Here is a 24,557-nt window from a genome sequence, read left to right as displayed (position 1 = left end):
AGCTCTGCACACTGTCACCTCCAATTTTTTGTGCTACACATCTGAAATCATGGAAAGAATGAAGCCAAAAACCTGTATCGATGTACAAAGGGCGGCGCTTATATGAAGCTCTGCTTTGTCGCTTCCTGGGGAGAACGAGGCCAATGCAAAACTGCATGGCGCCACCTAGTGACACTTGGAAGCACTAATGTGAAAACATCCAGATCCAGTCTAATGGCTGGGGTATATTCTACAGGTGAGGAATCTGCGGTTAGATAGATTATCCACCAGCCTTACAGAAGGTAAGTAACTTGTTCTTTATGTGTAAACAACAGGAGCCCCATTGGATATATTCAGTGGTCATGAATTCCTTGAATAGTCCCATGGTTGATAATGAAAGTTAAAAATAAGTACCTTTCTCTCCTTGTAGATGTGTGTTTTATTTTTGGTTGTGTTTTTCAGTACTGTTTGACATTTTAGCATATGAACAACAGAATATGTAGTGTCTCACCCTTAATACACTAATAAAAAATATTCTCAAGCAGCTATACATCTTTATTTTTCTTCTGTGAATGCCCATTTACTCTTTTATGCAGCATCATGGACTGGCCAAATCCTCTGTCCATTTTAAGAGTCTCCATTAACCCTATGTAAGAGTTTCATTGTGAACTGTTAATATTAAACAGTGTTCTTATTTGTAATTCAGAAAAAGGATAAAATGACTCCTTAGGGCATAACCGAACTGTCAGATGGTTGTGTTCTGTGTCACAGGCAGTTAAATGTAGTCAAGTCTATTTTCCTGATGAATATGTTGTTGATCTTATTAATAATTCTAAACTTTGTCTGGTTAGGAATCCCCCAAGCTGCCCAGCGGAGCATATGAAGGAAGCGCCCTCATCAAATCTTCTGGGAAACTCATGCTACTCCAGAAGATGCTGCGAAAGCTGAAGGAACAGGGACACAGGGTGCTCATCTTCTCACAGGTAACCTCGCTCTGGGATGGCATTAGTACCTGGCATTATTTTGGAATAATATGGAAGAAAGTTTTCATTTTGATGACTAGCCCCAACTGCTCTTTCATTACTTGAACCTAAAACGTATTAGTTTACCTCATTCTTTCCTCATACAGCTAAAAAAACACCCATGGTAGCCCACTTTCCTTCAGCTTGATAAATATGCTTCACATTCAGTATCATCTGCTGTTCCAGCATTAGGACCCCCATATGAACTGCTTGACTTAAAGCACCTACTGTGCTTTTAGTAATTGATCCATGCACAGCCTGGTTAGGATAGAGTTAGGATTTGGTTTAGAATTTGATTTAATTAATTTTATTCTTGATATTTATAAAGCATGTCCTTAGCTGCAAGGGTAGAAGAAAAAAAAATAGAAATGTTAGCACTGAGAGCTTTAACAGTAGAAAAGAATAGCAAAGGAAAGACTTAGATGGTGGTACATTAGTTTGGCAGAAGAAACTTGGAACAATTGAGTTTCTGATGGGTACTTCTACCTGCAGATTTCTCAACTATTAATATCCCAGGCTCCCAACTGGACCTGGAAACTTCAAAAATATCTCTCTGGCATGTGGCACTGACTCCAAATCGACACCTGGACTGGTGTGGCCTCCACCTCATAGGTCGTATAGATTGCCCCGCCTGGTGCTCTGATGCTCTGATGTCAGTTCTGGGTTTTTTCATGCCATTTGATGCGGGTCCGAAGCTTCTTAATAAAATTGTTTTGTGTATTGTAGGTATAACGTCCCCACCGAAAAGGTCAGTTTTCAAATGGTGTCATCAGGGTACTGTCTTTGGTTTGAGGCATAACACATATATGTGTGTCCTCTGCCTCCCGATGGGTCCTAAGACCATTACGAAGTATAGCGCCAATCTCTTCATGGCTTGGCTGAAGATCAAAGGGGTCACCAGTGAATGAGGTACTAGTTTCAGGACAAGTGTGAGATCCAGGTCTCCTTCTTGCTCTTCACTGTCTTCTAAGTCTTCCAAGGAGAAAAGGATGCATCACAAGAAAAGAAAGACGCACTCCTCTTCTCTGAGAAGCTCAAAATCTAAAGCTAAGGTATCCCCTGGCTCCTTCGTTCTTGGACCCTGAACTGGTGGAGAGTTCCCCACATCTGTCACTGACACCACTGACTGGCACCATTGATGTTGGTGCCAACTTATCTGGAGTTTCCGATGTCTGGTGCGGATCCAGTCTCCTTCAGGCAAACTATGATGGAACTATTCAAGAGAGCAGCTCTGCCATTTGGAGCATCTCTTGTTGCCATGGGACCTTATGGAACTCTGATCAGTGCCTTTCCCTCGAAGCCACATGTCCCTTTAGCGCAATAGGGATTCTCCCCCCCGGCTTTGTCTACCTTGCTTCTTGCACCGGAACCTCAGTCCTCAAGCCTGACAGTGAAGTTTCCAGAGGTGCCTCTTTGGTTGCCAGACCTGGTGCCACTATCGATGCTGACACCTGCACCACTTCCGTGAAATCTGGTGCTCTGCTCAGTGCCGTCTTAGACCCTGTTATCCTCAACAACCAAGATCTTTTACCAGCTTTGATGAGGCCTAAATCAAGGCAACAATATCACCATCTTCTGGAGGAGAGACAACACGAAGAGACTAACCATAACCTTTTCAAATCTGATTTGACTGATAGTCTCAGTATGGGCAAGGAGATTTGGGTAACTCTGGCTCTCTTTTAGACTTGAAGTTGATTTAAGACACAAGAGGACTGGGTACATCTCGGGATATAGATATTGACCTGGTCCACAGTTCAACTCCTCCTGGAAATGTTCGTTTCCACACAGTTCTTAATAGAGCCCCAGAATTGTTGTAACTCCTTCTGTCATCAGTGGAGTATAGACCAAAGATCCTTAGAGACATGCATCAGTCAGCACCAGCTTTAATGAGCCTCTTCTATCATTCAATGAAGCTCTAACCAAGACAATTAGAAATCAGTGGTCTGGCTTTACGCTGATACCACTCCTTAAGAAAATCAGGATAGACCGGGCCCTAGTTATTGTAGTGGCTCTGGATTGGGCATGGAGCGTAAGGTATCCAGATCTCCTGGGATTGAGCATTCATCCTCCAATCAGGCTGCCCATCCAGGAGGACCTGCTGTGGCAGCAACAGGGCAGGGTTCTGCACCCATGCCTTTTCCAATCTCCACCTTCATGCTTGGAGAACGACCATCGACAACTGAACACCTTTTACCTTCCTGCGGAGGTGGTTGATCTCAACTTGGCAGCCAGGTGTCCTTCAAGGAAAATGGTATACGCCTGTTGTTGAGATAAGTTTGTGGCTTGGTGTAGCACTCACCAAATTGCCCTCCTCCAAACCAAATTATCTGACGTTCTGTTATTTGGCTAGTCATGTTCTCCAGGAAGGACATTTTGCATGTTTGTTTGTCGCAAGACTTTCTGGTTTGAGTCCATTGACAGACTCACCTCCAAATAGGTATTACTTTGAGATCTGATCAAAAGGTGAGGAGTCTGCAGCTAGAAGTATCAGAGGAACAAGTTACTTTATCTTCGGTAACTCTCTTTCTGGTAGAGATTCTATTCAGCCGCAGATTCCTCATCAACCCTTCCATCCTCCCTGTTCTGTAATTGGACTCTAGCCATTAATAAGATCCCAAGTTTAAGAATCTGACACTACCAGTTTGCCTTTGGGGCTCTGCATCTGGAGGCATGGACAGTCTCAATAGTAAAGGAATATATAGGCCTTACACGTCATTTCCAGAGCAGAACAGAGTAAGTACGGACCTGCAAGGAGCCTCCTTCGGGCATGCAGAGGTACAGCTGAAAATAGTTTGGATACCGTCTGATGCCTGAGGTATATTAAAAAGGTTAGGATCTGCAGCTAGTTAGAGTCTCTACCAGAAAGAGCGTTGCCATAGGTAAGTAACTTGTTTGGAAGAGAACTATCTATGAATACTAATGCTGAAGATGCCAGATGGAGTGATGGAGTTGACGACAGGTCAGGAAATAGGGTAGGGGGTACTCCTCTAGGTACCTCCTGATCCTAGACCTCTCGATCTAGAACGTTAGCCTGTGCAAGGAAAAGTTCAAGATGCTGTCCCTGGCTCAGGTCATTGTGGCATTGGAAGCAGAAGAATGGATCCTGTCCCTTTACCTGCAGGGCTTGTGCGTCCATGTATTGATCCTCCTGTCATACAGTAGGTGGTTGCAATTTGTGTCAGGACCCACTCACTGTCAGTTGGTTATCCTCCTGTTCAGGTTGACATTGACACCTCAAGTCTTCACATAGGTGATGGCAGTTATACATGGCCATCTCATGCCCAAGTCTCTCATAGAGCATTTTTCACTTCCTGTTGATAGAGGCATTCATGGATTAAAGATCACTCCAAACTTTCCCTCCTCTGCAGGGGATCCAGGACATTCAGCCTATGATTCCAATTTTTCAGACGTTTGTTAGGATTACAGTCCTAACTGTTCTGCTCCTGCTGGATCTGCTGGCTTCCTTCTTCCTCCTGGTTGTGGATGTGCAGTGGCACATGAGGGCTCTCCTGTGGTGCCTTCGCAGGCATTGGTTCCAGCATAATGGTGATCTGGGTGACACCAGTGTGATCTCCAGGAACATTGTAGTGGTCTTGGACTGATAATCGACAAAGCAGAATCTTGTTCAAGAGATGTCCTTCTGCCCTCTTCTAAGTGTGGTCACAATGGTGACAGATGCATCAACCCTGGGTGAGGTGCACAGCATGTGGAACTGGAGTTCTCAGACCGCTGTACTCACAGGTACTTCACATCAATCTGCTTGATCTGAAGGCGATTTGGCTAGCGATCAAGGCCTTCATTCCTTTCCATAAAATCTGCAGATTATGTCCCAGCTGCACAATAGCATAATTCTTGATGGATAATATTATTGCACGTGGAACATCAACTGTTAGAAATAGGCTCTCTAGTTGGCAGTGATATGCACCCTGTCCAGGTAGGGACCACAATCCAGTCAGGGTAAGTGAGTTGCGCACTAAAAGATCACTTGTGCTCACTGTAGGAAGCTGGCTTTGTATATACTACAGCAAAGTACGGTATAGGGTGCACAGGGTCCAGTGGATCCCCAGAGGCTTTGCAGATGCTAATGTAGATAATACAAATGCTCCCTTTTGTGGTAGTGTGGTCGAGCAGCTGGCTTATCAGAGGGCTGTGTTAAGCATTTGTTGTACACACTCAGGCAAGATACGATTACACACACTCAATGACTACAAACAAGACCAATTGTTTGTAAAAAATATTACTTTTTATATGTTTATTACTTAGAACCAAAGATACTTTGTTGCAGTAAAATACGTTTTGCACCGTTTTTAAGTTTAAAAAGTGGACACTGCATTTTTCAAACAGTTCAATGTTAACCTATGGGAGGAAAAGAATCACACAATTTCATAGGTAGGTACACAACTTAAAATTTCAGTCTTCTGGGTACTGGACCAACACTGGACAAGAGTCAAGTAAATATATAAACTGCACCACCAGCAACACTAGGGCGGCAGGTTGCAGAGGTAGAATTTGGTCGCTGGGCCCAATGTTAGTCAATGGAGACTGGGGCACTCAAAGAGGAGCCAGTAGCAGGGGTAGGTACTTGCAGTTTCAGGTCAGAGGCACCGAGGGTTTAAGCAAGGACAGGAAGGCTGCAAGGCAGCACTAATCATACACCACCAGTGGCACATGTGCAGCCAGGTCCAGGATACAAAGACAGCGTCGGGCACCAAATGCAAGCGGATGGAGGAACTCGGTTCCACAAAGAGGCTGCGGGCTCGGACCAGGAGGCTGGATGAAAATGACCAATGACTGGGCAGGTAAGTTGGGATGTCGGTGGACTCCTATGCACTGTCGGCTGGGCTCCCCAAGGTGAAGGGGGTTAGAATGCAAGGGTGCCTTTAGAAGTTCACCGGAGCTGGTTGCTGTCAGGGGGCTACTTCGTGTGGGGGTCTGCAGGTGTCTTTGTCGAGTCCAGGAGAGGTCAGCCACTGATGGTTTTGAGGTCAGGATCGCAGGGGAGAGTTCACTGGACTGGTGGGCCACTCAGACTCGGGATGTGGGCATCGGGTGCAGAGAGGGCGGGACTCGTAGACCCAGAAGACAGGAGTCTTTGGTGTTGGCTTCTTTATGGACAGGGTCACTGTCCTCTGGAGTTCTTGGTCTATAGGAAAGGCAGGCAGTCCTTCAGGGTTTGTGGAGGTCACTGGGCCTGCAGGATCAGTCACTTCTTCGAGCTGGTTGCTTCGAGCGCTGCAGACAGGCTGGTTTGGCTTGGGCCCAGTCATTTGTCATCCTTCTTCTTTAGATCACCAAGAATCTGAGGATCAAGGTTCAGGGGTGCCCCTAAATACTCAATTTACGGGCATTATAGGTACTAGCAGGTACCTTTTGGGTGATTACACCCTTTGTATGTCCCATCCCTTTGGAGAGGGGGCATCCCCTGATCCTATTGGCTAAAATCCTGCCATCCAACATGGAGTATTTTCTAAGCAGGGGGTCACTTCAACTCGGGACACCTTAGGGGTGGTCATTGCTGAGAGGAGACATACCTCTGCTGCTTACTAATTTTCCTTCAGACCTTGCCACCAAAGTGGGGCTTGGTCAGGAGGGCGGGCATCTCCACAAGCTGGTGAGGTCCTGGTTAGCATAACAAAGAGCAGGAAGCCTCTAGGCTCATCCCCCTGAATGTTGTTCCTGCTTGGGGGTGGGTAAGAAGCACATCCATCCTAAGTAGGCTTTGTTTTTTACTCACAAGAGCACAGGCTCCCACCTCAGGGGGTGAGAACCATGTCTGAAAATGGCAGATTGGTGCAGATCAGTCAGCTGCACACCAGAGAGTTGGTCGTTTTTCAGGGGGCATCTCTAAGATACCCTCTGAGTGCATTTTATTGTAAATCCAACACTGGCATCAGTGTGGATTTATTATGCTGAGAAGTATGATATCAAATTTCCTAGCATTCAGTAAAGCCATCATGGAGCTGTGGCGTTCATAATGACAAACTTCCAGCCTATATACTCAATATAGCTTTACTGCACTTACAATGTCTAAGAATGGACGTAGACACTGTAGGAGCATATTGCTCATGCAGCTATGCCCTCACCTGTGGTATAGTGTACCCTGCCTTAGGGCTGTGAAGCCTGTTAGAAGGGTGACTTTACCTATACCACAGGCAGTGGTTTGTAGGTATGGCACACAGGGATGTGTGCCATGTTGACACTTCAGTTTTAGCTGCACCTAAACACAAAGTCTTCAATGGTAGTGTGTATGTGTTTGGTGAGGGGTCTCTGAGGGTGGGGCAAATTACATGCTGCAGCCCTTAGAGGCCCTCTCTGGTCTCAAGGCCCTTGGTGCCGCTGGTACCTTTACAAGGGGCTTATATGTGTGCCAGAGGTGTGCCAATGGTGGTAACAAAGGTACAGTTTTAGGGAAGAACACAGCCACTGGGAACCTGGTTAGTAGGAGCCCAGTGCACATTCAGTTAAAATTGCATCAGAGTCAGGCCAAAAGTGTGGGGAGGGGGATTACTGCAACAGAAACTCACTTTCCTACACTCACCCCAGTAGCTTACCACAGAGCAGTCAAGCCAAGCTAACAAGCAATGTGTAAAGTATTTATGTGCACAAACACACAAACACACACAGTGACAGACAGAAAGATAAGATTATTCTAAACAAAACAAGACCAAAATAACAAATATCAAATAAATACAAGTGAAGATACATTTTTTAAAGAATATGTAAAAAAATATTGCTTTGAAGAAAATAGTGCTTTGGGGTTACTGTAGGGCGTGCTTTACTTGGGCAAAGTCAAGAGTTCAGGCCACCCGGACGCAGAGCGCAGGCTGGTTATAGGACCCATGCAGGGACCGCTGAGCAAAGTACCTTAAATCCTTGTTGCAGAATGAAATGCAGTAGTGGTGAGGCATCGGTTCTGTGGACAAAACTCCAAGTCCCGAATGCGAGGGCACTGCGCCAGGTTAATCCATGCTAGAGACAATGTGTTGATCTTCTCTACACACTGGCAGGAATGCACTGATCTCCGAAGCGGTGATGCTGAGTACAATATGCCTGGTTTGGACCTCGAAGTGTTAGTGATGCGTTAATCCCGATGTCGCGGTACGCGATATATTGGTGTCTGATCAACGCAGAGATGTTGAAACGCAGGTTCTTGCAGATGCAGCATTTTAAACTCACATCCAAGGGCCTTCGACTGGATTGGCACTATTTGGCAGAGCAAGACTAACAAGAAGTAAAGTTTAGGTGCGGGGTGAAGTTGGAAGGTGAATGTTTTGATATCCCTGAGACTTCAGCAACAGGAGGCAGGCCAACAAACTCTTGGAGAAACTTAAGTTCTTAGGATGTAAACAGCAGGGCCAGTCTTTCTCACTTTCAGGCAAGAAGCGGAAGGCAGCAGGTCAACAGAGAAAAGCAGTTAGCGATGTGGCAGTTCCTCCTACAACACATCAGATCTTCTTCCTGGCAGAACGTCCTTAGTTCCATCAGTGTTGTGAGTGCATGGCACCCATTTTAGCCTTTGAAGTAGGAAGACTTCAAAGAAAGGTCTTTATAGTTCACAAGACCTTGCCCTTTCCTGGTTCCAGACTCACTACAGGGGGGTATGCAACCCTTTATGTGGTGACAGACACAGCTTATCCAGGTAGAGGTGTCAGCTCCTCCCTTTCATCCTGCTCAGACAGACCAATCAACATGCAGATGACCACTTGACACACCTACCCTTACTTTGTGTGCATCTGTCTATAAGGAATGCAGGAAGCCAGCTGCCATCCTCCCAAGGCATGTATTCCAGAGCCAGGCAGAAGGCACCAAATGATTTAAGTAAGAAAGTGCCAACTTTCTAAAAGTAGCATTTTCAGAAATGAAATCTAAAAACCTATTTCAGTAAAAGATGTGTTTTTAAATCGTGAGTCCAGAAATACCAAATTGTGTTTTCATTTCTTTTCTCAATTGAAAGCTACACTTATAGAATGTTACAATGCACCTCCAATGTTCTCCTATGGGAGAGATAGGCATTTGTAGTAGTGCAAAACACATTTAGGAGTATATCGCTGCCAGGGCATGTAAAACTTAAAAAGAACGTTTCCTACCTTTTAGTACACTGCACCCTGTCATTAGGCTGTCTAGGGCCTACTCTAGGAGTGACTTCTGTATAATTAGAAGGGAGGTTTGGGCCTGGCAAGTAGGTTAACTTGCCAGGTTGACATGGCAGTCTAAAACTCCACATACAGGCTCTTTCAGTGGTCAGGGGACTCCTCCCACTACTCCAAATGTAGATGTCCCATTCACCCTGAGCTGTGGGGCTAGTTTGAGGCCCTTTAGAGAACTACTTACTTTTGTTTTTGTCCCCTCCTCCACCCACCTCCTGCCCTCCTTTTTCTGGTGAGGACCCTGCCCATCCTTGGCGGAATCCGACCAGCTAGGTTTTTGTGCAACCTGGTGCTAGTCTAGCTGTCCGCCTGCTTAGCAAGCTCCCTTGGGTGAGAGAGCTTACTGTCAATCGGGTGCTGGTGCAGCTCTGTAAAACAAAGACTAAACATGTCCTGTTCTGCAAACAAATACACAGCCCTTGATAGTTCTTCACATCACTGCCGTTCAGCCAACTATCCAGTGCTATACAGAAAGAATCTACACAATCTACCCAGGTTTGTGGGGAAAGTTTCATACTGTCCCTAAACATCTGCCTGTATTTCTCTGGGGTCAAACCATATTTCCTGGTAACGGCCTCCTTCATTGTGGGATACCTCAATCTAACATTCCCCTCTAGGGCCAGTAGGGTGTCCCTCCCTCCAGTTGGGATATGCTTCCACAAGTGTGCCGGCCCCATCCTCCTTCAGGATCCTGTATCTGAATAGCTATTTCATAGGCTTCAAACCACTGATCTATGTTATCTCCCACTCTATAATCAGGCATCAGACCCTTGGGTATGGGCACTCTCTTCTCAGAGGACACTGAAAATATGCAGCCACCATCTGTGCTGGACTCAGCCTTCCTGGCTTTCAAGTCCAGCTCTCTCAGGCTCAGTTCCTGAGCCACGCAATCTTTCCCTCATCAATAGCCAATTTATTTTCCTCCGAAGCTCTCTCTTTGTCTAGCTTTTGGTTCTCTCTGTAGAGGGGTCCTCAAAGACAGAAATCAGAGCACTGGTAGTTGGTTCTCCCTTGCCTCACTCTACTCTTCTCTCTATTCGTTTTGAGAGGTACTCCTGCTGAACGTGCTATTCTTCATGCCCGAAACTTCTCTCAATCCTTCAAAGCTTGTGTGTAAAAGGTCCAGCAATGTTTATACTTGTCTGGAGTTCTGGAGTTTGGTAGGCAAAGATACAGGCATTTATGGGGATCATCATCAAATACTTGATTCAGTCTTTTCACCCATAAAAGTACACAAACAAATACAATACATACATAAAGTTAAAAGCACAAAAAAATAAAACACACTGCACCATAGCATACCGTTAAAATAACCAATGAACAATACGAGAAAAAGAATCCCATACGCTACAATTAATCACTTTATCAGGGTATCCCCTTAAAATTTTCCAATAAGATTATTTTACATTTATATAAAAATATACATGAATTAATCCATAAATTGTCAACATCATATTTCGAACACCCCAAAGTCGGTGAATTGGGGTAAAGAGCAGTAGGGTAATACATCATCCTTGATATTCACTCCAGCACCTTACTTCTGATCATCCAGCTCCATGGCAACCTCAACTTTACGGCAGCCAAGTTGCCTATACAAAGGAATGATCCATATTTTCCTGGGGCAAATATAGCCTGGACAAAAAACAAACAAATAAAGTGCACCAGTAATTTCTTTGACTGCTGACAAACAGGGCATACAGTACTTATTTGTTTCAATTGGCTCTGCTTTGCTAATAAAGACATTGACTGTGAAATGCCATAGCAGAATTTAAGAAAAAAGACTTGGCAGCTAAGGGGTTAATTGGTTCCAAAAAAAGGCTCCCATTGAAAGCTGGGTTTGAAATCTAAAAAGAGGGAAGTAAATGACCCCTCCGACACATTCTGAAACACGCTAATGGACATAGGCCCAGTAAGCATCTTTAAGTGTGATTCTAGATGAATGGGTCAAGGAGGTCAAGGCAGATCAATATTCCCGTAGGTCAATTTGTACTAGCAACTCTTTCGAATCAAATAGCCACTCAATTTAGCACATATATCCAATAGTGCCACCTCCTCCAGGGCTCCACGGTAATTGTGCAAATCTCCAGGGTACTTCAACCTTCTCCAGTAGAGTAGCGGCCTGAGTTGGGCCTTGTTTATTATTGAGGTGATGCCCATATCTCATCTTAATGGAATTAACAGTCGGTTATTAGGGAGATAAGTTAATGTTCTCAAAAATGTATTCTCTGCTACTCCAAGTCTAGTCAGGTTCGAGTTACCCCATACTTCAGCCCCATAAAGGGTTCTGCCCTCAGCTTTAGCTCTATACACCTTAAGTGCGGGGGAAATATTCTTATCCAGCATGTTCTATAGCGTCTTAAAATAGCAGCAGAATGTTGGATTAAATTTAAAATACTCCTCCACCCGTGGAGCCCATTACATAGATCTATTTAACCTATCCCCAAAGTGGTCGATCTCACTGACCTTTTCTAGGGGACAACCCCTCAGCGTTATCAAACTCCTAAATGTTTTGTAGGGACTAAGGGTTATAAACTTGGTCTTGGAATGGTTTAATACAAGCCCTCATTTGGTGCAAAAATCTTCGAATTTACTGACCAAACTTATTTGGCCACTAGGGGGCCTTAGAAATCAGGAGGGTATCATCTGCAAATAGCATAAGGCAAGTTTTTCTACTACCCAAGCAAGGGGCGTCATTTAAGCCATCCTCCACATAAGATATTACATCATTAAGATACAAAGAGAAGGGGGTTGAGGCAAGGACACAACCTTTCCACACTCCGTACTTGATTTCAATCCATTCAGTCAACTTCCCTTCCCGGCCCCATCTCACTTGGGCATAAGTATCCTGGTGGAGAGAGACAATATTTCCACAATATGAGATGGGACCTCACTATTCCTCAAGGCAGCCCACAGTTTGGCTCTTGGGACTAAGTCAAATGCCGAATTTAAGTCAACAAAGACCAGATGAAGATGGGCATTCTGCATAACAACAATTTGCCAATAAATTAGTAAAAATCTGAAAATCTGGTCAATTTTGCAAGTAGTCCCTCTTCCAAATCCAGCCTGCAATGGAGAAAGGGCCTCTTTCCAAAAATCTAATTTCCCAAGTAGTTGTCTAGAAAAGACCTTTTGGGCTACATCTATAAGGCTAATGGGCCTATAATTTAGAGAGTAATCCCGCTGGCCATTTTTAGGTCTCGCCTGTCCCAGCGCTTGCGCTGGTCTGGCGAGACTTTAAGTAAGGGCTTCAAAAAATGCCACCGCCGGCCACATCTTGCATTGCATGTGCGCGGGCGCGCACTTGAGCAGAGGCACCATATGGTATGATTACTGCTGCGCGCTCACCACTCGCGCACATGCACTGCAAGCTGTGGCCGGCGGTAGCATTTTCCCCCCGCCACGGCAGTCATTTCTCGAAGCGAGCGCTTGCTTTTTTCTGTTTATTACTTCTATGTAGTAATGGCGACACCCGTGCATCTTAGGCTAAAGTCGGGTGCTGAGATTGCTTCAGAGGTAAAGAAATAGACAATTCTTTACTTTTGAAGCAATCTCGGCACCCGACTTTAGCTTAAGATGTTTAAGCTGAAACACGGGTGCCACCATTACTACAGAGCAGTAATAAACAGAAACAAGCATTGGCATAGCCAATAGGTCTCGCTTTTGGGACCTTATAAGTATTTAGTTATGCAACTGTTGCATGGCTAAACACTTATAAGGTCCCAAAGGCGAGACCTATTGGCTATGCCAATGCTTTGTTTATAAATAGGCACAATTTGGGCAGCCTTCCAACTAAGCAGGATACTTGCCGCTTCCAGAATATAATTTGACAATTTTTTTAAATATAGGGGCCATAACTCAATATCAGCCAGGAAATGGTCACCCGGGACCCCATCGGGTCTATCTGCTTTTCCTGGGGTAATGGCCTTAATTGCCTCCAGTGTATCCCTCCTCTCCATCACTAAAGGACTTGTGGGGGAGTTGGATACATCATGTTGCTGCCTAGTGTCATCAGCCACTATCGATAGTTTCTTCCCTCACTGACAACAAACCATAAATGCGGCATGAAAATGGCACAACCTGTTTATTGTGCAACTTCTTATGTTATTTTACAAGAATTACTATATTTCATGAGCTTTGTTACCTAAAATTATCATTGAACTTGCTACCATTTTTCCTTCCCCACCCCTTTTCCAATTTGTCTTCTTTCACCTCTTTCCTTGTTGTTCCTTCTTTCCTTTTCTGCTCCCTGTCTCTAACTCACTTTTCTCTTTGCTTCTGATATGTGCCTCTTGCTTTTTGGTATTTTTAATATTTTCATTATCACAATTATATCTTGTCCCAATATCACTATGTGAATTTCTATTGTCATTTGATTTTGTGTGGTTACTTGTATATAGTGGTTTATGTGCTTATACTCATTAGCCTTGAGAAAGCCCTATGCGTGCCAGCCACTTTGGGCAATAAAAAATGTCGGCTGCACTTTGTTACATCAGCCCCAAACCCTGTTGATTTCAATAAAAACAAAGCAAAGATACAAATAATTTTTGGGACATTTACTCCTGAAATAAATCATAAACTTCCCCGGTACGGCCTGTAATTACCTTGCCAATTACCTGTGGGACATTAGGGGTGTTGCCACCTGACAGGCTGTCCTAGTTTTGGAGCATTGAATACGGGTCCTGTCCGGGTCACTGTCCGGGTCACCTAACCCTTTGAGCCTCACCCCTCACCTAGAAAAAGTAACATATAGGATAGAGTTGTCTCTTCTTGGACTGGCAGTCACAGCTGGTCCTGCTTGCCACCACCTATGGCGATGAAGACCTTCTGCTGACGAGGATGATTCTGGATCCAGATGGGAGTCTGGGAAGGTAAGGAATCTGTGGGAAGATGTAATATCCACAAGCAATATTAATACCAAAGTTAAGTAACTTTCAGTTGGATGCTTCACCTACAGAGTCCAGGCATCAGCCAGGATCGGGAAATGTTCATATCTCTCCTAAGCCAGTAGGGGGAGCTGGCTCGATCTCACCACAGTGAACGACACCACTGTGGCATCACTGGAGTCATAAAGCACCCACCTCAGTGCACCAATTTCAGTTCACTTTTTCCTGCATCCTTCTAAGCATACTGTTGGACTTGGCCCTCTCTGTAGGGCAGAGGTCTTCAAACTGGGGGGGGGGAAGGGTGCACGCAGATGGGTTCCCAGAGGGACGCAAATGCCTTTGCAAGTACATGTAAATGAAGATGGCCTGGAAGTGTGGTGATGTTTATTTGCCGGATTTCCAGGCTGTCTTCATTTATTCGGAGCCCTTGAAGTGAGAACTGTGATCTGGGTGCAGTGAGGGCGGGAGTCGGTGAATGTGCTGGCAGGGTCAAAGAGGTTGATTAAAAAACAAAAAAAGTGTTTTGACAGTCATGTAAGTGTATATAAAATAATGCACTAACAGCTTAATTGAAAAATAAATGCAAGGTAAACTAACCGGTGATAAATGTACTCTTTCAGGTTATGAAACCTCAGTTAGCAACTACCATCACTGCAGATGTCTGTGTGTGTTAAAGCTCAGTGACAAATAATTAAACCCTAGCTGGTGCAGAGGTATAGTGACCTTTGTATTTATAGTCAGGGCGACTAGAATTATGCAGTTGTGCAGTTGCGGCATTTCCCCGCATAATTATGGATTTCCTGCATTTGCCACATAATCCATTATGTGCTACATAATTTGCAGATTTTAACAAAAAAAATTGTTCTAGCTTAAACTGTTCAAAAGGTACTAAAAATCCAGCAAAACATGTTGCCCCACAGTGGAAGGCCGTTTGTAAAGGTTGACTGGTCACCTCTCTATTGCTTATTGCTTATTGCTATACTTGGGTGTTAAACTGGTACCTATGAGGGGCAGTATATGCAAGGAGAGTGTTAACTATTGTAACAAGCATTCGCAATGTAATAGGTCTCGCCTTTGGGACCTTATAAGTTATTAGCTATGCATTAGCCAGCAGGGGGGACGAACTTGAGTTGGACAGCCTAAAGCAAATATAGCCAATCAATAGAAAGCCTGAAATTGCGATTTTGCAAACCACAAAGCCAATGGTAAACAACAGGCAGATTGCATTCCTAGGTCAACTTTCTGAACATATTAGATTACAAATGTACATAAGACACCAATAAAACCAAAAAGTAACACCACCACATTGCGGTGAATTGAAGAGGAATTCAATATCTATCATGACACTGTTTTTCAAAGGACTAGTTGTAACTTTTGCACAGCAGTTAAGCAATCCATAATTGTCACAGTGCAGGAACAGGAGAAAGGGAGATTTATAGAGAGGTGGATTATTCATGAAAGCGTGGTCAACTGGCTAGCAAATGTTAAGCACACACGATTAAATAGTCCGTTCAGATTACGGGCGCACGTTCCCTGGTGCCCTAAAAGGATGAGAACTAGATCTAAAACAAGCATTTGCAATGCAATAGGTCTCGCATTTACGCGAGTTTGAGTTATTGACATTGCAAATAACAATGCCTATTGGCATTGTCATTTACAATGCCAATAGCTTTAACTCGTGTAACTGCGAGACCTATTGCATTGCAAATGCTTGTTATCTTAAGTGTTTTAAACCACGCCCTTAATTACATTGGCTACTCCCCTTTGAGAGACCCGCAGTTTTTTCATCCCACTTAAAGCCCTGCTTAACACTCATAAGGTCCCAAAGGCAAGAACTATTAGCTATGCCAATGCTTGTTTTTCAAAAATGCAGCCAGGAAGCTTCGCAGAAAGGTTTCATTTTTTCCAGTCAATGTTTTCGTTTTACAATGGAAAATAATTCTCACAACCTCCTTCTCTCAATGTAGATGTGTCAGTAAGTTTGCTACGTGGCGGATATTTCAATTACCTCTTCTGCAAAGTACCAAGGCATACATTTTGAAGCGATCTCGAAAGAACATATTTCAGAAAACAAATATCGCCGAAGCCAACATACAGGCCTCCTACTTACTGCTCTTTTATATAATGTAGTGAACTGTAAAGCGAAGGTAGTACCTAAGGTCTTGATAAAGTAAATGTTTACTCTTCCTCGTAGTCCCTCCCACCTCTTCGCCTCAGAGCTGTGTGGCCGTAGTTTGAAAGACTGGGGCAGAGGAGATGTAATCTAGCCTTGATTAAGAAACTCAAGTGTACCCCCAGCGGGTGAAGCGAAGATTTGCCTGCTAATGTCCTGTGAACCGATGCTAATGAGACCTTCAATATGTAAATCTGGGAGTTCAAAGGGGACTACGGGGTAGAGAAGCTGCGGGTGGCAGCTCGTCGCCGAGTGAGTGTATTACTGCCAATTATCAGGGTCTTCTGATAAACCATGCCTGCTGTAGGATATGAGCTCTGCAGACTGCCCTCCCAGGGCGGTATCCAGCCCAGCGAGATAAAGCCCCGGAGTCAGGAGAGGGGCATTTGTGGAGCTTTTCTGGCGTAATGTCCAGAGCTGCCGTCTTCAGAGGGAGGGAGCCAAGTTCGAGTCTGGGCATGGGCTCTAACAAAACAATTAATGAGTCATTGTGTAACGTAACTGCTGCTCATGTAAAGCCCTCCAATACTTTGGGGTCGAGTTCGTGCGATATAAAACTGCAATTTTTTTTTTCTTTCTAAAAACAGAAGAACCATCCATCAAGGTGTCAGATGTCAGATGTGGCAACTTGGTCCCCTGATGTAGCGAAATGCACATACTGATGTTAATCTTCGTCTGTGGGACACCGGGAGTAGACATCGAATTATCCTCCTATGGAGGAAGTGATGGGAGGTGCATACTGTATTAGGAGAGTCGTAAAAACGCTTTGTTATGATATAATAAAGCCAAGTCCCTAACAGCCTGTTGGACTGCGGTTGCTGCTCCAGAGTCATGTTTGCTGTACTGTGCAGACAACAGTGGCGTAATGCAAAACAAGCGCGCACTGAAGCTGACGAAGTGGGAGGGGGGAGTGGGGGCGGGCACGCAGACTGCCAAATGGTGCGCTGAAAGTGATCGCGATTGCGATCACATCACGGCGAAAGTGAAAGCAAACGAGTGCTTTCAGGCCTCCAAATGGTGCGCGCGCCCGGACGGCGCACATGCACTGTACTTTTGAAATATTGCGTCATCTATCGTTGTGTTGACTGGACAGTTTTAGTGAGCAGCATTGCTCACATGGCCAAGTACGCCGCAATATTGCATGAGTGTCAAAAGCACAGTATGTAATAATGTTAACATTAAAAGCTTATGATCCTGGCAAAACTTGTGCTGTGCAAATTCGCAATGTAGTTTAATGGCACGGCAAGATGCAAATGTCTTTGAGAGTCACAGTGTCAATATTGTGATTACGTATGAATTGCAAGAAAAGGGGGGATGGCAAAGAGGTTCTACATTATTCTTGGAATCTGAAGGAAATGTATAAATGCTGTAGGATTTATCCAGTAGGCTCCTGGCTGCCCTTGTAAGTCGGCAAGGATTCTCATAGTAGAAGCTGTCTGTGACTGACAGCAGTGGAGAAACAGACACATTGGTGAAGCAGACACTGCTCTCATGGGATGCTGCATGCTGCCCCTGATGCCCTCTCCGAAGAATTTATTTTGGCACTGCAACCCTCGTCCTTGCAAGTGTACAAATAGAAGTTTCCTCCCAGCAGGCCTTTTGGGCACTTGCAACACCAGCTCAAATTAAGCACTGCTTGCAAACATCCTCTGTGCTGGATTGATACATCCTGTAAAGACCAAATAAGTGGCTGTTCACGTCGCAATGCTTCGCTGTGATAACACCCGCCTAACGGTGTAGCTGTCATTGGTGCAGCAGGGGCAGTGCCACTGAGGTCCATAGTCTTGAGGGCCCTTTAAACCCTGTAAATGCTGTTGTATATTACTATCCCAACGGCAGTCAAAGTGGCTATTTTCCATGCTTCCACTAGGGCCTGTGGCATCCTCACTACGTTACTGACCCAGACAATAATACATCAGTCTCAACATGTTCCTTAAGAAGTGTACGATGCTCGGGGGTTTCAGCCTCGCGCAAATTAACAAGCAGGCAGCAACCCTTTCTGTGCCAGGCAGTTGCACTCAACATGTTTTGCTTACCTTTATTTGAGAATGTGCGCTTCAGGAATGTGCTTTGTGGTGCACCACCATGTTTACTAGCACAACACAAATTCCATGTGTCACAAGATAAATTAACATATTTTGTTTTCATTTCACTGGTTGAAATTCCATTCTGAAATCTGTGTAAAGGCGTTTTGCTAGTTTCAGTTGCTGCACTGGGTTTTACAGCATTACGTATTGTATGCCCAGTAGGAAAATATAAGGGGAATTTTACAAGTTAACAAAAAAATATGTAGTAGAAAGGCACTGGCACGATAAACAGTTTAAAAATGCAAGCAACTCGATTTAGCTGGAAATGTCTTCATAGCAGATCTTTAGATGTTCAAAAACTCACATCCCAGAAAACATTCACACCAGGTGCAGAGAAATAAAACAAACCCCAGCCTGATGTATCGGTGTAGACTTGTGTTTAGATGAGAATATGTCAAAATAATATTTTTTCAGATTCTCTGTTAGACACAACTTAAATGTGCAACAGCTGCCGAAAATGTAATATTCGCATCTGCGTTTATCACAAACCCGGGTGTGTGCACAACTTAATGATTCGGCATAACAATGACTGAAATACGACGACAGCTGTGCAAACGACGGTGCACAAATCAGTGTTTGCATGACAGCATATTGTTTCTGACATGGCTCCTTGACGTGTGGCACATTTTCCACATGATGCACACGGACATGTACAAATTGTTCTTTTACCCCACCCGTGCACACGTCTAGAGGGGTTGAGAGGGGTGTCACCCTGGTCCACTGTATTCACCACCCCTCCACGGAATCAGGAGGAAAGCAGAAGTCAAGAACTGTCACAAAGAACTTGAAAATGGACCAACGCTCGACCCCATCCCAAAATAGATCGTGCAAACAGCAAAGCGCCTGTTTTGGGGAAAAAGTAGGATGGAACTGTGATATTTTTGTACATTATGTAACTAGGCCCTTCAGAAGCCTGGGAGGGGCAGGGGTCATTATTCTACAGGCCCCGTGCATGTTGAGAGCCCGTGTTCATACTGTATTAGAGTTGTAAAAACGCTTTGTTATGATAAAGCCAAGTCCCTAACAGCCTGTTGGACTGCGGTTGCTGCTCCAGAGTCATGTTTGCTGTACTGTGCAGACAACAGTGGCGTAATGCAAAACAAGCGCGCACTGAAGCTGACGGAGTGGGAGGGGGAGTGGGGGCGGGCACGCAGGCTGCCAAATGGTGCGATGAATCACGGCTAAAGTGAAAGCAAACAAGTGGTTGCAGGACTCCAAATGGTGCGCGCGCCCGGACGGGTCACATGCACTGTAGTTGGAGGCCTGCAAAGCCACTGTTTGCACTTCCAAAACGCGCTTACTATAAGTCTCGCCAGAGCAGCGCTAAAGCGCTGGTCAGGCGAGACCTAAAAAGCATGTTTGACAGGTACAATATGCACCTTCTGCGTGTTCCTCATTGCATTGCGAGAAATTGTGCGAGTGAGTTTGATGCAAGTACAGCATAACACTCTGGCTTCAAAAGGGCTGGTGTTCTCATTACTTTGCTCTTATCCCATTTCTTCTTTTATAAAATATAGATAAGGACATGATTTCTTCTGGGAATCATGGGAAAAGAGAAACCTAAACAAAATCAGCGCAGATAGACAGGAGTTCAAAGCATATCCTCTCTACTGCTGATTTCAAAGTGTGACAGTTCCTTCAAATGGCTTTGAATTAGGTGGGGGGGGCTCTCAGGCTCCCCCAGTCCCGGGGACCGCCACCACCCCATGGCTTCTTTACATTAGGTGGGGGGGGCTGTCAGACCCCCAGCCTCGGGGTCCGCCACCCCCGGGGCTTCTTTACATTAGGTAGGAGGGGCTCTCAGACCCCCCCAGCCCCGGAGACCGCCACCCCCGGGGCTTCTTTAAATTAGTTGCGGGGGGGCTCTCAGGCCCCCCCAGCCACGGGGACTGCCACCCATCGGGGCGCGATTTAATTTTCATTGCGAGGGGGCACACTGCCTCCCCGCAGGCCCGGGGTCCGACACCCCCCGGGGCTTTAAAAAAAAAAAAATACCCTGTGTGGGGGGCTCAAGCCCCCCCCCCACATGCCCCGGGGACCGCCACCTCCCGGGGCTCTAAATATTTAGATTGGGGGGTCCATAACGGAGGCTCCCCCGGGGCTTTGAAAATGTTAGGAGGGGGGCCGCGCGGCCCCCCTCCTGGAGCCATTGATGGCCCTGGGGACTGCCACCACCCAGGGCCGTCTCCTGCAGTGTCCCGGGGTGGCCACCCCCAGGACACTGTAGTTTGCTATGGCAGGGCGGGAGCCTCGCGGCTCCCACCCTGCCATAGCAAATTTGGTTTAAATTTTGAAAGAGAGAGCAGGAAACCTGCTCTCTCTTTCAAAATTCAAACCAAATTGCTTTTCCACACGGAGAGCTGCATCTTAGCAGCTCCCCATGTGGAAAAGCAATGCCGGCTCCCGAAGGACGCGGGTAGCCGGCTGGGACCATGGGGGGATTGGGGACTCCCCCCACGGTCCCCAACAGAGAGGGCCAGCCCCGGGTGGTGGGGTCCCCGGGGCTACAAGTGGCTTTTCAATTTTTGATTTAAAAAAAAAAAAAATTGGGGGCAGGCCCTGGGGGATGGGGTCCCCAAGGCCAAAATATTAGGAAAAGAAGGGGGGCCACACAGCCCCCCTTCCTAAAACAAAATAAAACATAAAAAGACCGGCATTGCACCGGAGGCCACCCCCCTTCTTGCAGCACACTGCAAACGCGCCCCCTGGCGCGTTTGCAGAGGGGGAACGAATTCCCCTTGAATACTGGGGGTCCCTGGGGGCCAACTAGCCCACCAGGAACCTCCAGTATGCGCCAGGGGGCTGCGTTGCAGAGAGGTGTTCTGAGGCCACGCCCCTTTTTACACCTCTCTGTAACGCAGCTCTCTGGCGCTTATTGGAGGTACCTAGTGGGCTAGTTTGACCCTAGGGACCCTCAGGATTCAAGGTGACTTAATCTCCCAACTTAGAACGGCCACAGGGCGTGCTTACACAGTGGTGAAGGGAGGGGACGGGGCTGAGGTGACGTGTGCAAACACGCCCTGTGGCGCGTTTTAAGTTGGGGAAAAAATTCCCCTTCAATCCTGAGGGACCCTGGGGGCCAACGAGCCCACCAGGTGCTTCCAGTAAGCACCACTGTGCTGCGTTGCAGAGAGGTGGTCTAGGCCATGCCCCTTTTTACACGTCTCTGCAACGCAGCTATGTGGCACTTACTAGAGGTACCTAGTGGGCTAGTTGGACCCTAGGGACCCTCAGGATTCAAGGGGACTTAATCAGACAACTTAAAATGGCCACAGGGAGCGTTTACACAGTGGTGAAGGGAGGGGACGGGGCCTGAGGTGACGTGTGCAAACACGCCCTGTGGCGCATTTTAAGTTGGGGAAATAATTCCCCTTCAATCCTGAGGGACCCTGGGGGCTAACTAGCCCACCAGGTGCTTCCAGTAGGCGCCACTGCGCTGCGTTGCAGAGAGGTGGTCTAGGCCGTGCCCCATTTTTACATCTCTCTGCTACGCAGCTCTGTGGCGCTTACTGGAGGTACCTAGTGGGCTAGTTGGACCCTAGCGCAGATCCGGGAAGAGCAAGTACCCCCAGTCATTTTTGACTGAGTTTTTTCGAGGCCTTTTGTCCCAATTTCTTAGAGTCGATCGACTCCTGGTGTCGTAGGGATGCCCGGCTTCAAGAACTGTGTGGACTGTCATCGCATGATGTCGGTGACGGACCCACACCGTGTGTGTCTCTACTGCCTGGGGCGTGACCACAACTCCAATTCGTGCCCCGACTGCTGGGCCATGGCGCTGAAAACTTTGCAAGAGCGGTCCCAAAAGTTGCTGAAAGTCCGGCAGTCGGATCTGCACCGCTCAAGGTCCTGGTTCCATGGGAGGTCGAGGGACCGGTCACGGAGCCATCAGCATCTTTCTTCTGGATCTAAGTCTTCGCACTCGGGGTCAGGTAAGTCAAAGCATTCCAAAAAGAAGTCGAAGAAGGGTTGTCGCTCCTCGACTTCCCCTTGCCCGTCTCATGAGGTGGCTGAGAGCGTGGGTGGTGCCACCCCTGCAGCTCCAGCCGAGCCTGCGACGTTGCCGCTGGCCTACCCACCCTTTCCGGGTTCATCTGCGACACCTGCTCAGGTGCAAGAGTTTCTTGCTGCCATGGCCCAACTCTGTGGGCCGTCTGGCCCCGCCAGTGCGCCTATGGGCCCTGCGGGCTCAACTGGAGGTCCTGTCCCTCCTTCGCCGGCGACTCCGGCCCCGGCGTCGCCGACGGCTCCGGCCATGGCACCGCAGGACTTCCCAGGATCCGGAATCGGACCCCGGTCGACCTCATAACACCTCTACCCTCATCTACCCCACCTGCACCACCTCCGATGTTGCCGCTCCTCGGTACGACGTCGCTTTCAGTTTCAGCCCGGACACTGTGCCGGATCGACGCCATGCGGCGGCGATCCCCACGCCGATGGGGTGCTTTTTCCCCTATGTCTGTCCACCTTATTTTCAGCCTGTTTCGCAGACTTCGGAGGAAAGGGAGGACTGGGAGGGGTCTGAGGACCCTCTCACACAACAGTGTGATTATGATCCGGACTGGGCAGAGGATTTGGGGGAGGCCAGTGGTCTTGACACCTCACCTGACCGTGGCATGTTGTCTCCTCCTACCGTGGATACGGAGGAGGAAGCCAGTTACACAGTGGTAGTACCTAGGGCAGCCAAGGCCCTCCACATCGAACTCCCTACGGTGGCCGTCAGGACTAACTTCCTGACAGAAGTGCTTCAGCCGGCGGCAGCCTCTTTGGAGCCCTTGCTGCCTTTTAATGACACACTTTCTGACGTCCTTTTGGGCACTTGGTCCAGGCCCAATACAGGGGCTCCTGTGGACAGGATCGTGGCCCGCCACCATCGGCCGGCTCCGGGCGACCCCCTCTTTCTCTCCCAACACCCCACTCCCAAGAGCTTTGTTGTCCAAGCCTCTGCTTCCCAGAGCGCGTTGTCTTCCGCACCTCCGGATAGGGAATCCAAGAAGCTGAAACAGCTTGGCAAGAAGCTGCTTTCATCTCCCAGCTTAGGGCTGCGGTCGGTGATCACCGCATGCCTCTTGGGCCGTTATTCCCACTCTCTGTGTGATATGGTTGCGCAGGTGCTTCCCAACTGTCCGGAGGAGGCACGGACAGTACTCTCCCAAGCTATAGCAGCTGGCAGAGACGCAGCAAAGTTCACCATTCGTTGTGGGCTTGATACCGCCGACTCGCTGGGCAGGGTGATTTCCACGACGGTGGCGCTTCAGCGCCATGCCTGGCTGAGAACAACTGGCAAAAATCAACAGGAGAGGAAGGGATCAACACGGCTAGTCCCCTCAGTAGATTATCCAGAATCAACAAAGCCAGTGTACAATAATTCAAAACAAAGGGCACTCTAGTTAATGCAATACATTAATCAAAAGAGCACAGAGCCACAGATTCCTTGTGAACCGTTATGTTCAGGGAAAGCAAGTTTGGCCACTATGGAACAATACCCAGTGGGTATAAAAAAGCCCTCACTCGCCAACCTGGTTGGTGACATGCTTCATCATTGGGCTTCCACTGGGACGACCGAATGTCATCCCAGTGTGCTGCGACGCCAGGTTACTGCGGAGCGGGGTTTGTTGTGTGGGGAAAGTGAATTTAAAATATCCAATCAAGTCAAAAAGAAACTTTAATAATTTTGCTTAATTGGAAAGGAGTAAAAAGGAGTGAGGGTCAAAAAAATAAAAGACCTGGTTCACTCCGTGGCGGTCAACATGTTTTTGCCTCTAGGAGTGTTAATCGGGCATTCTTCAGGACCAGAGGGGGATGTGCGTAGCCCCGGTGGTGTGAACACACTAAGGTCCACCCTACCGTGGGTTGTTTGTGTGAAAATCAAAAAAACACTGAATAGTGTAAACTCCGCCAGATAAATTAATTAATTATGGGGAGAGGAACGAGTTTACTAGAGAGGCCAGTCCGTTAGAAGCCTCATGGATCCCGGGAGGGGGGTGGGAGCAAAATGGCACACCGCCCTTGCTGCTCTTCACCCATGAAATGCCTACACAGCCTCTATCCGGACCCGGCAGCAAGAGGCTGTGTAGGCATTTCACGGGTGAAGAGCAGCAAGGGCGGTGTGCCATTTTGCTCCCACCCCCCTCCCGGGATCCATGAGGCTTCTAACGGACTGGCCTCTCTAGTAAACTCGTTCCTCTCCCCATAATTAATTAATTTATCTGGCGGAGTTTACACTATTCAGTGTTTTTTTGATTTTCACACAAACAACCCACGGTAGG

The 24,557-nt window shown here is 46.9% G+C and overlaps 1 protein-coding gene across 7 annotated transcripts in view; it reads left to right on the top strand.

Annotated features, from left to right (window-relative positions):
- Positions 1–24,557, top strand: part of CHD3 (chromodomain helicase DNA binding protein 3) — a 1,560,957-nt gene that overhangs the window by 880,877 nt on the left and 655,523 nt on the right. For all 7 annotated transcript variants that reach the window (XM_085639027.1, XM_085639025.1, XM_085639026.1 and 4 more), the window contains exon 20: positions 831–962. In XM_085639027.1, coding sequence (XP_085495153.1) covers positions 831–962 — 132 coding nt within the window. The remainder of the gene's footprint in view (positions 1–830; positions 963–24,557) is intronic.

Source organism: Triturus cristatus, chromosome 12 (genome assembly GCF_964204655.1).
Source record: "Triturus cristatus chromosome 12, aTriCri1.1, whole genome shotgun sequence".
Lineage (NCBI taxonomy): Eukaryota > Metazoa > Chordata > Amphibia > Caudata > Salamandridae > Triturus > Triturus cristatus.
This window is presented reverse-complemented; position numbering and strand designations above follow the sequence as displayed.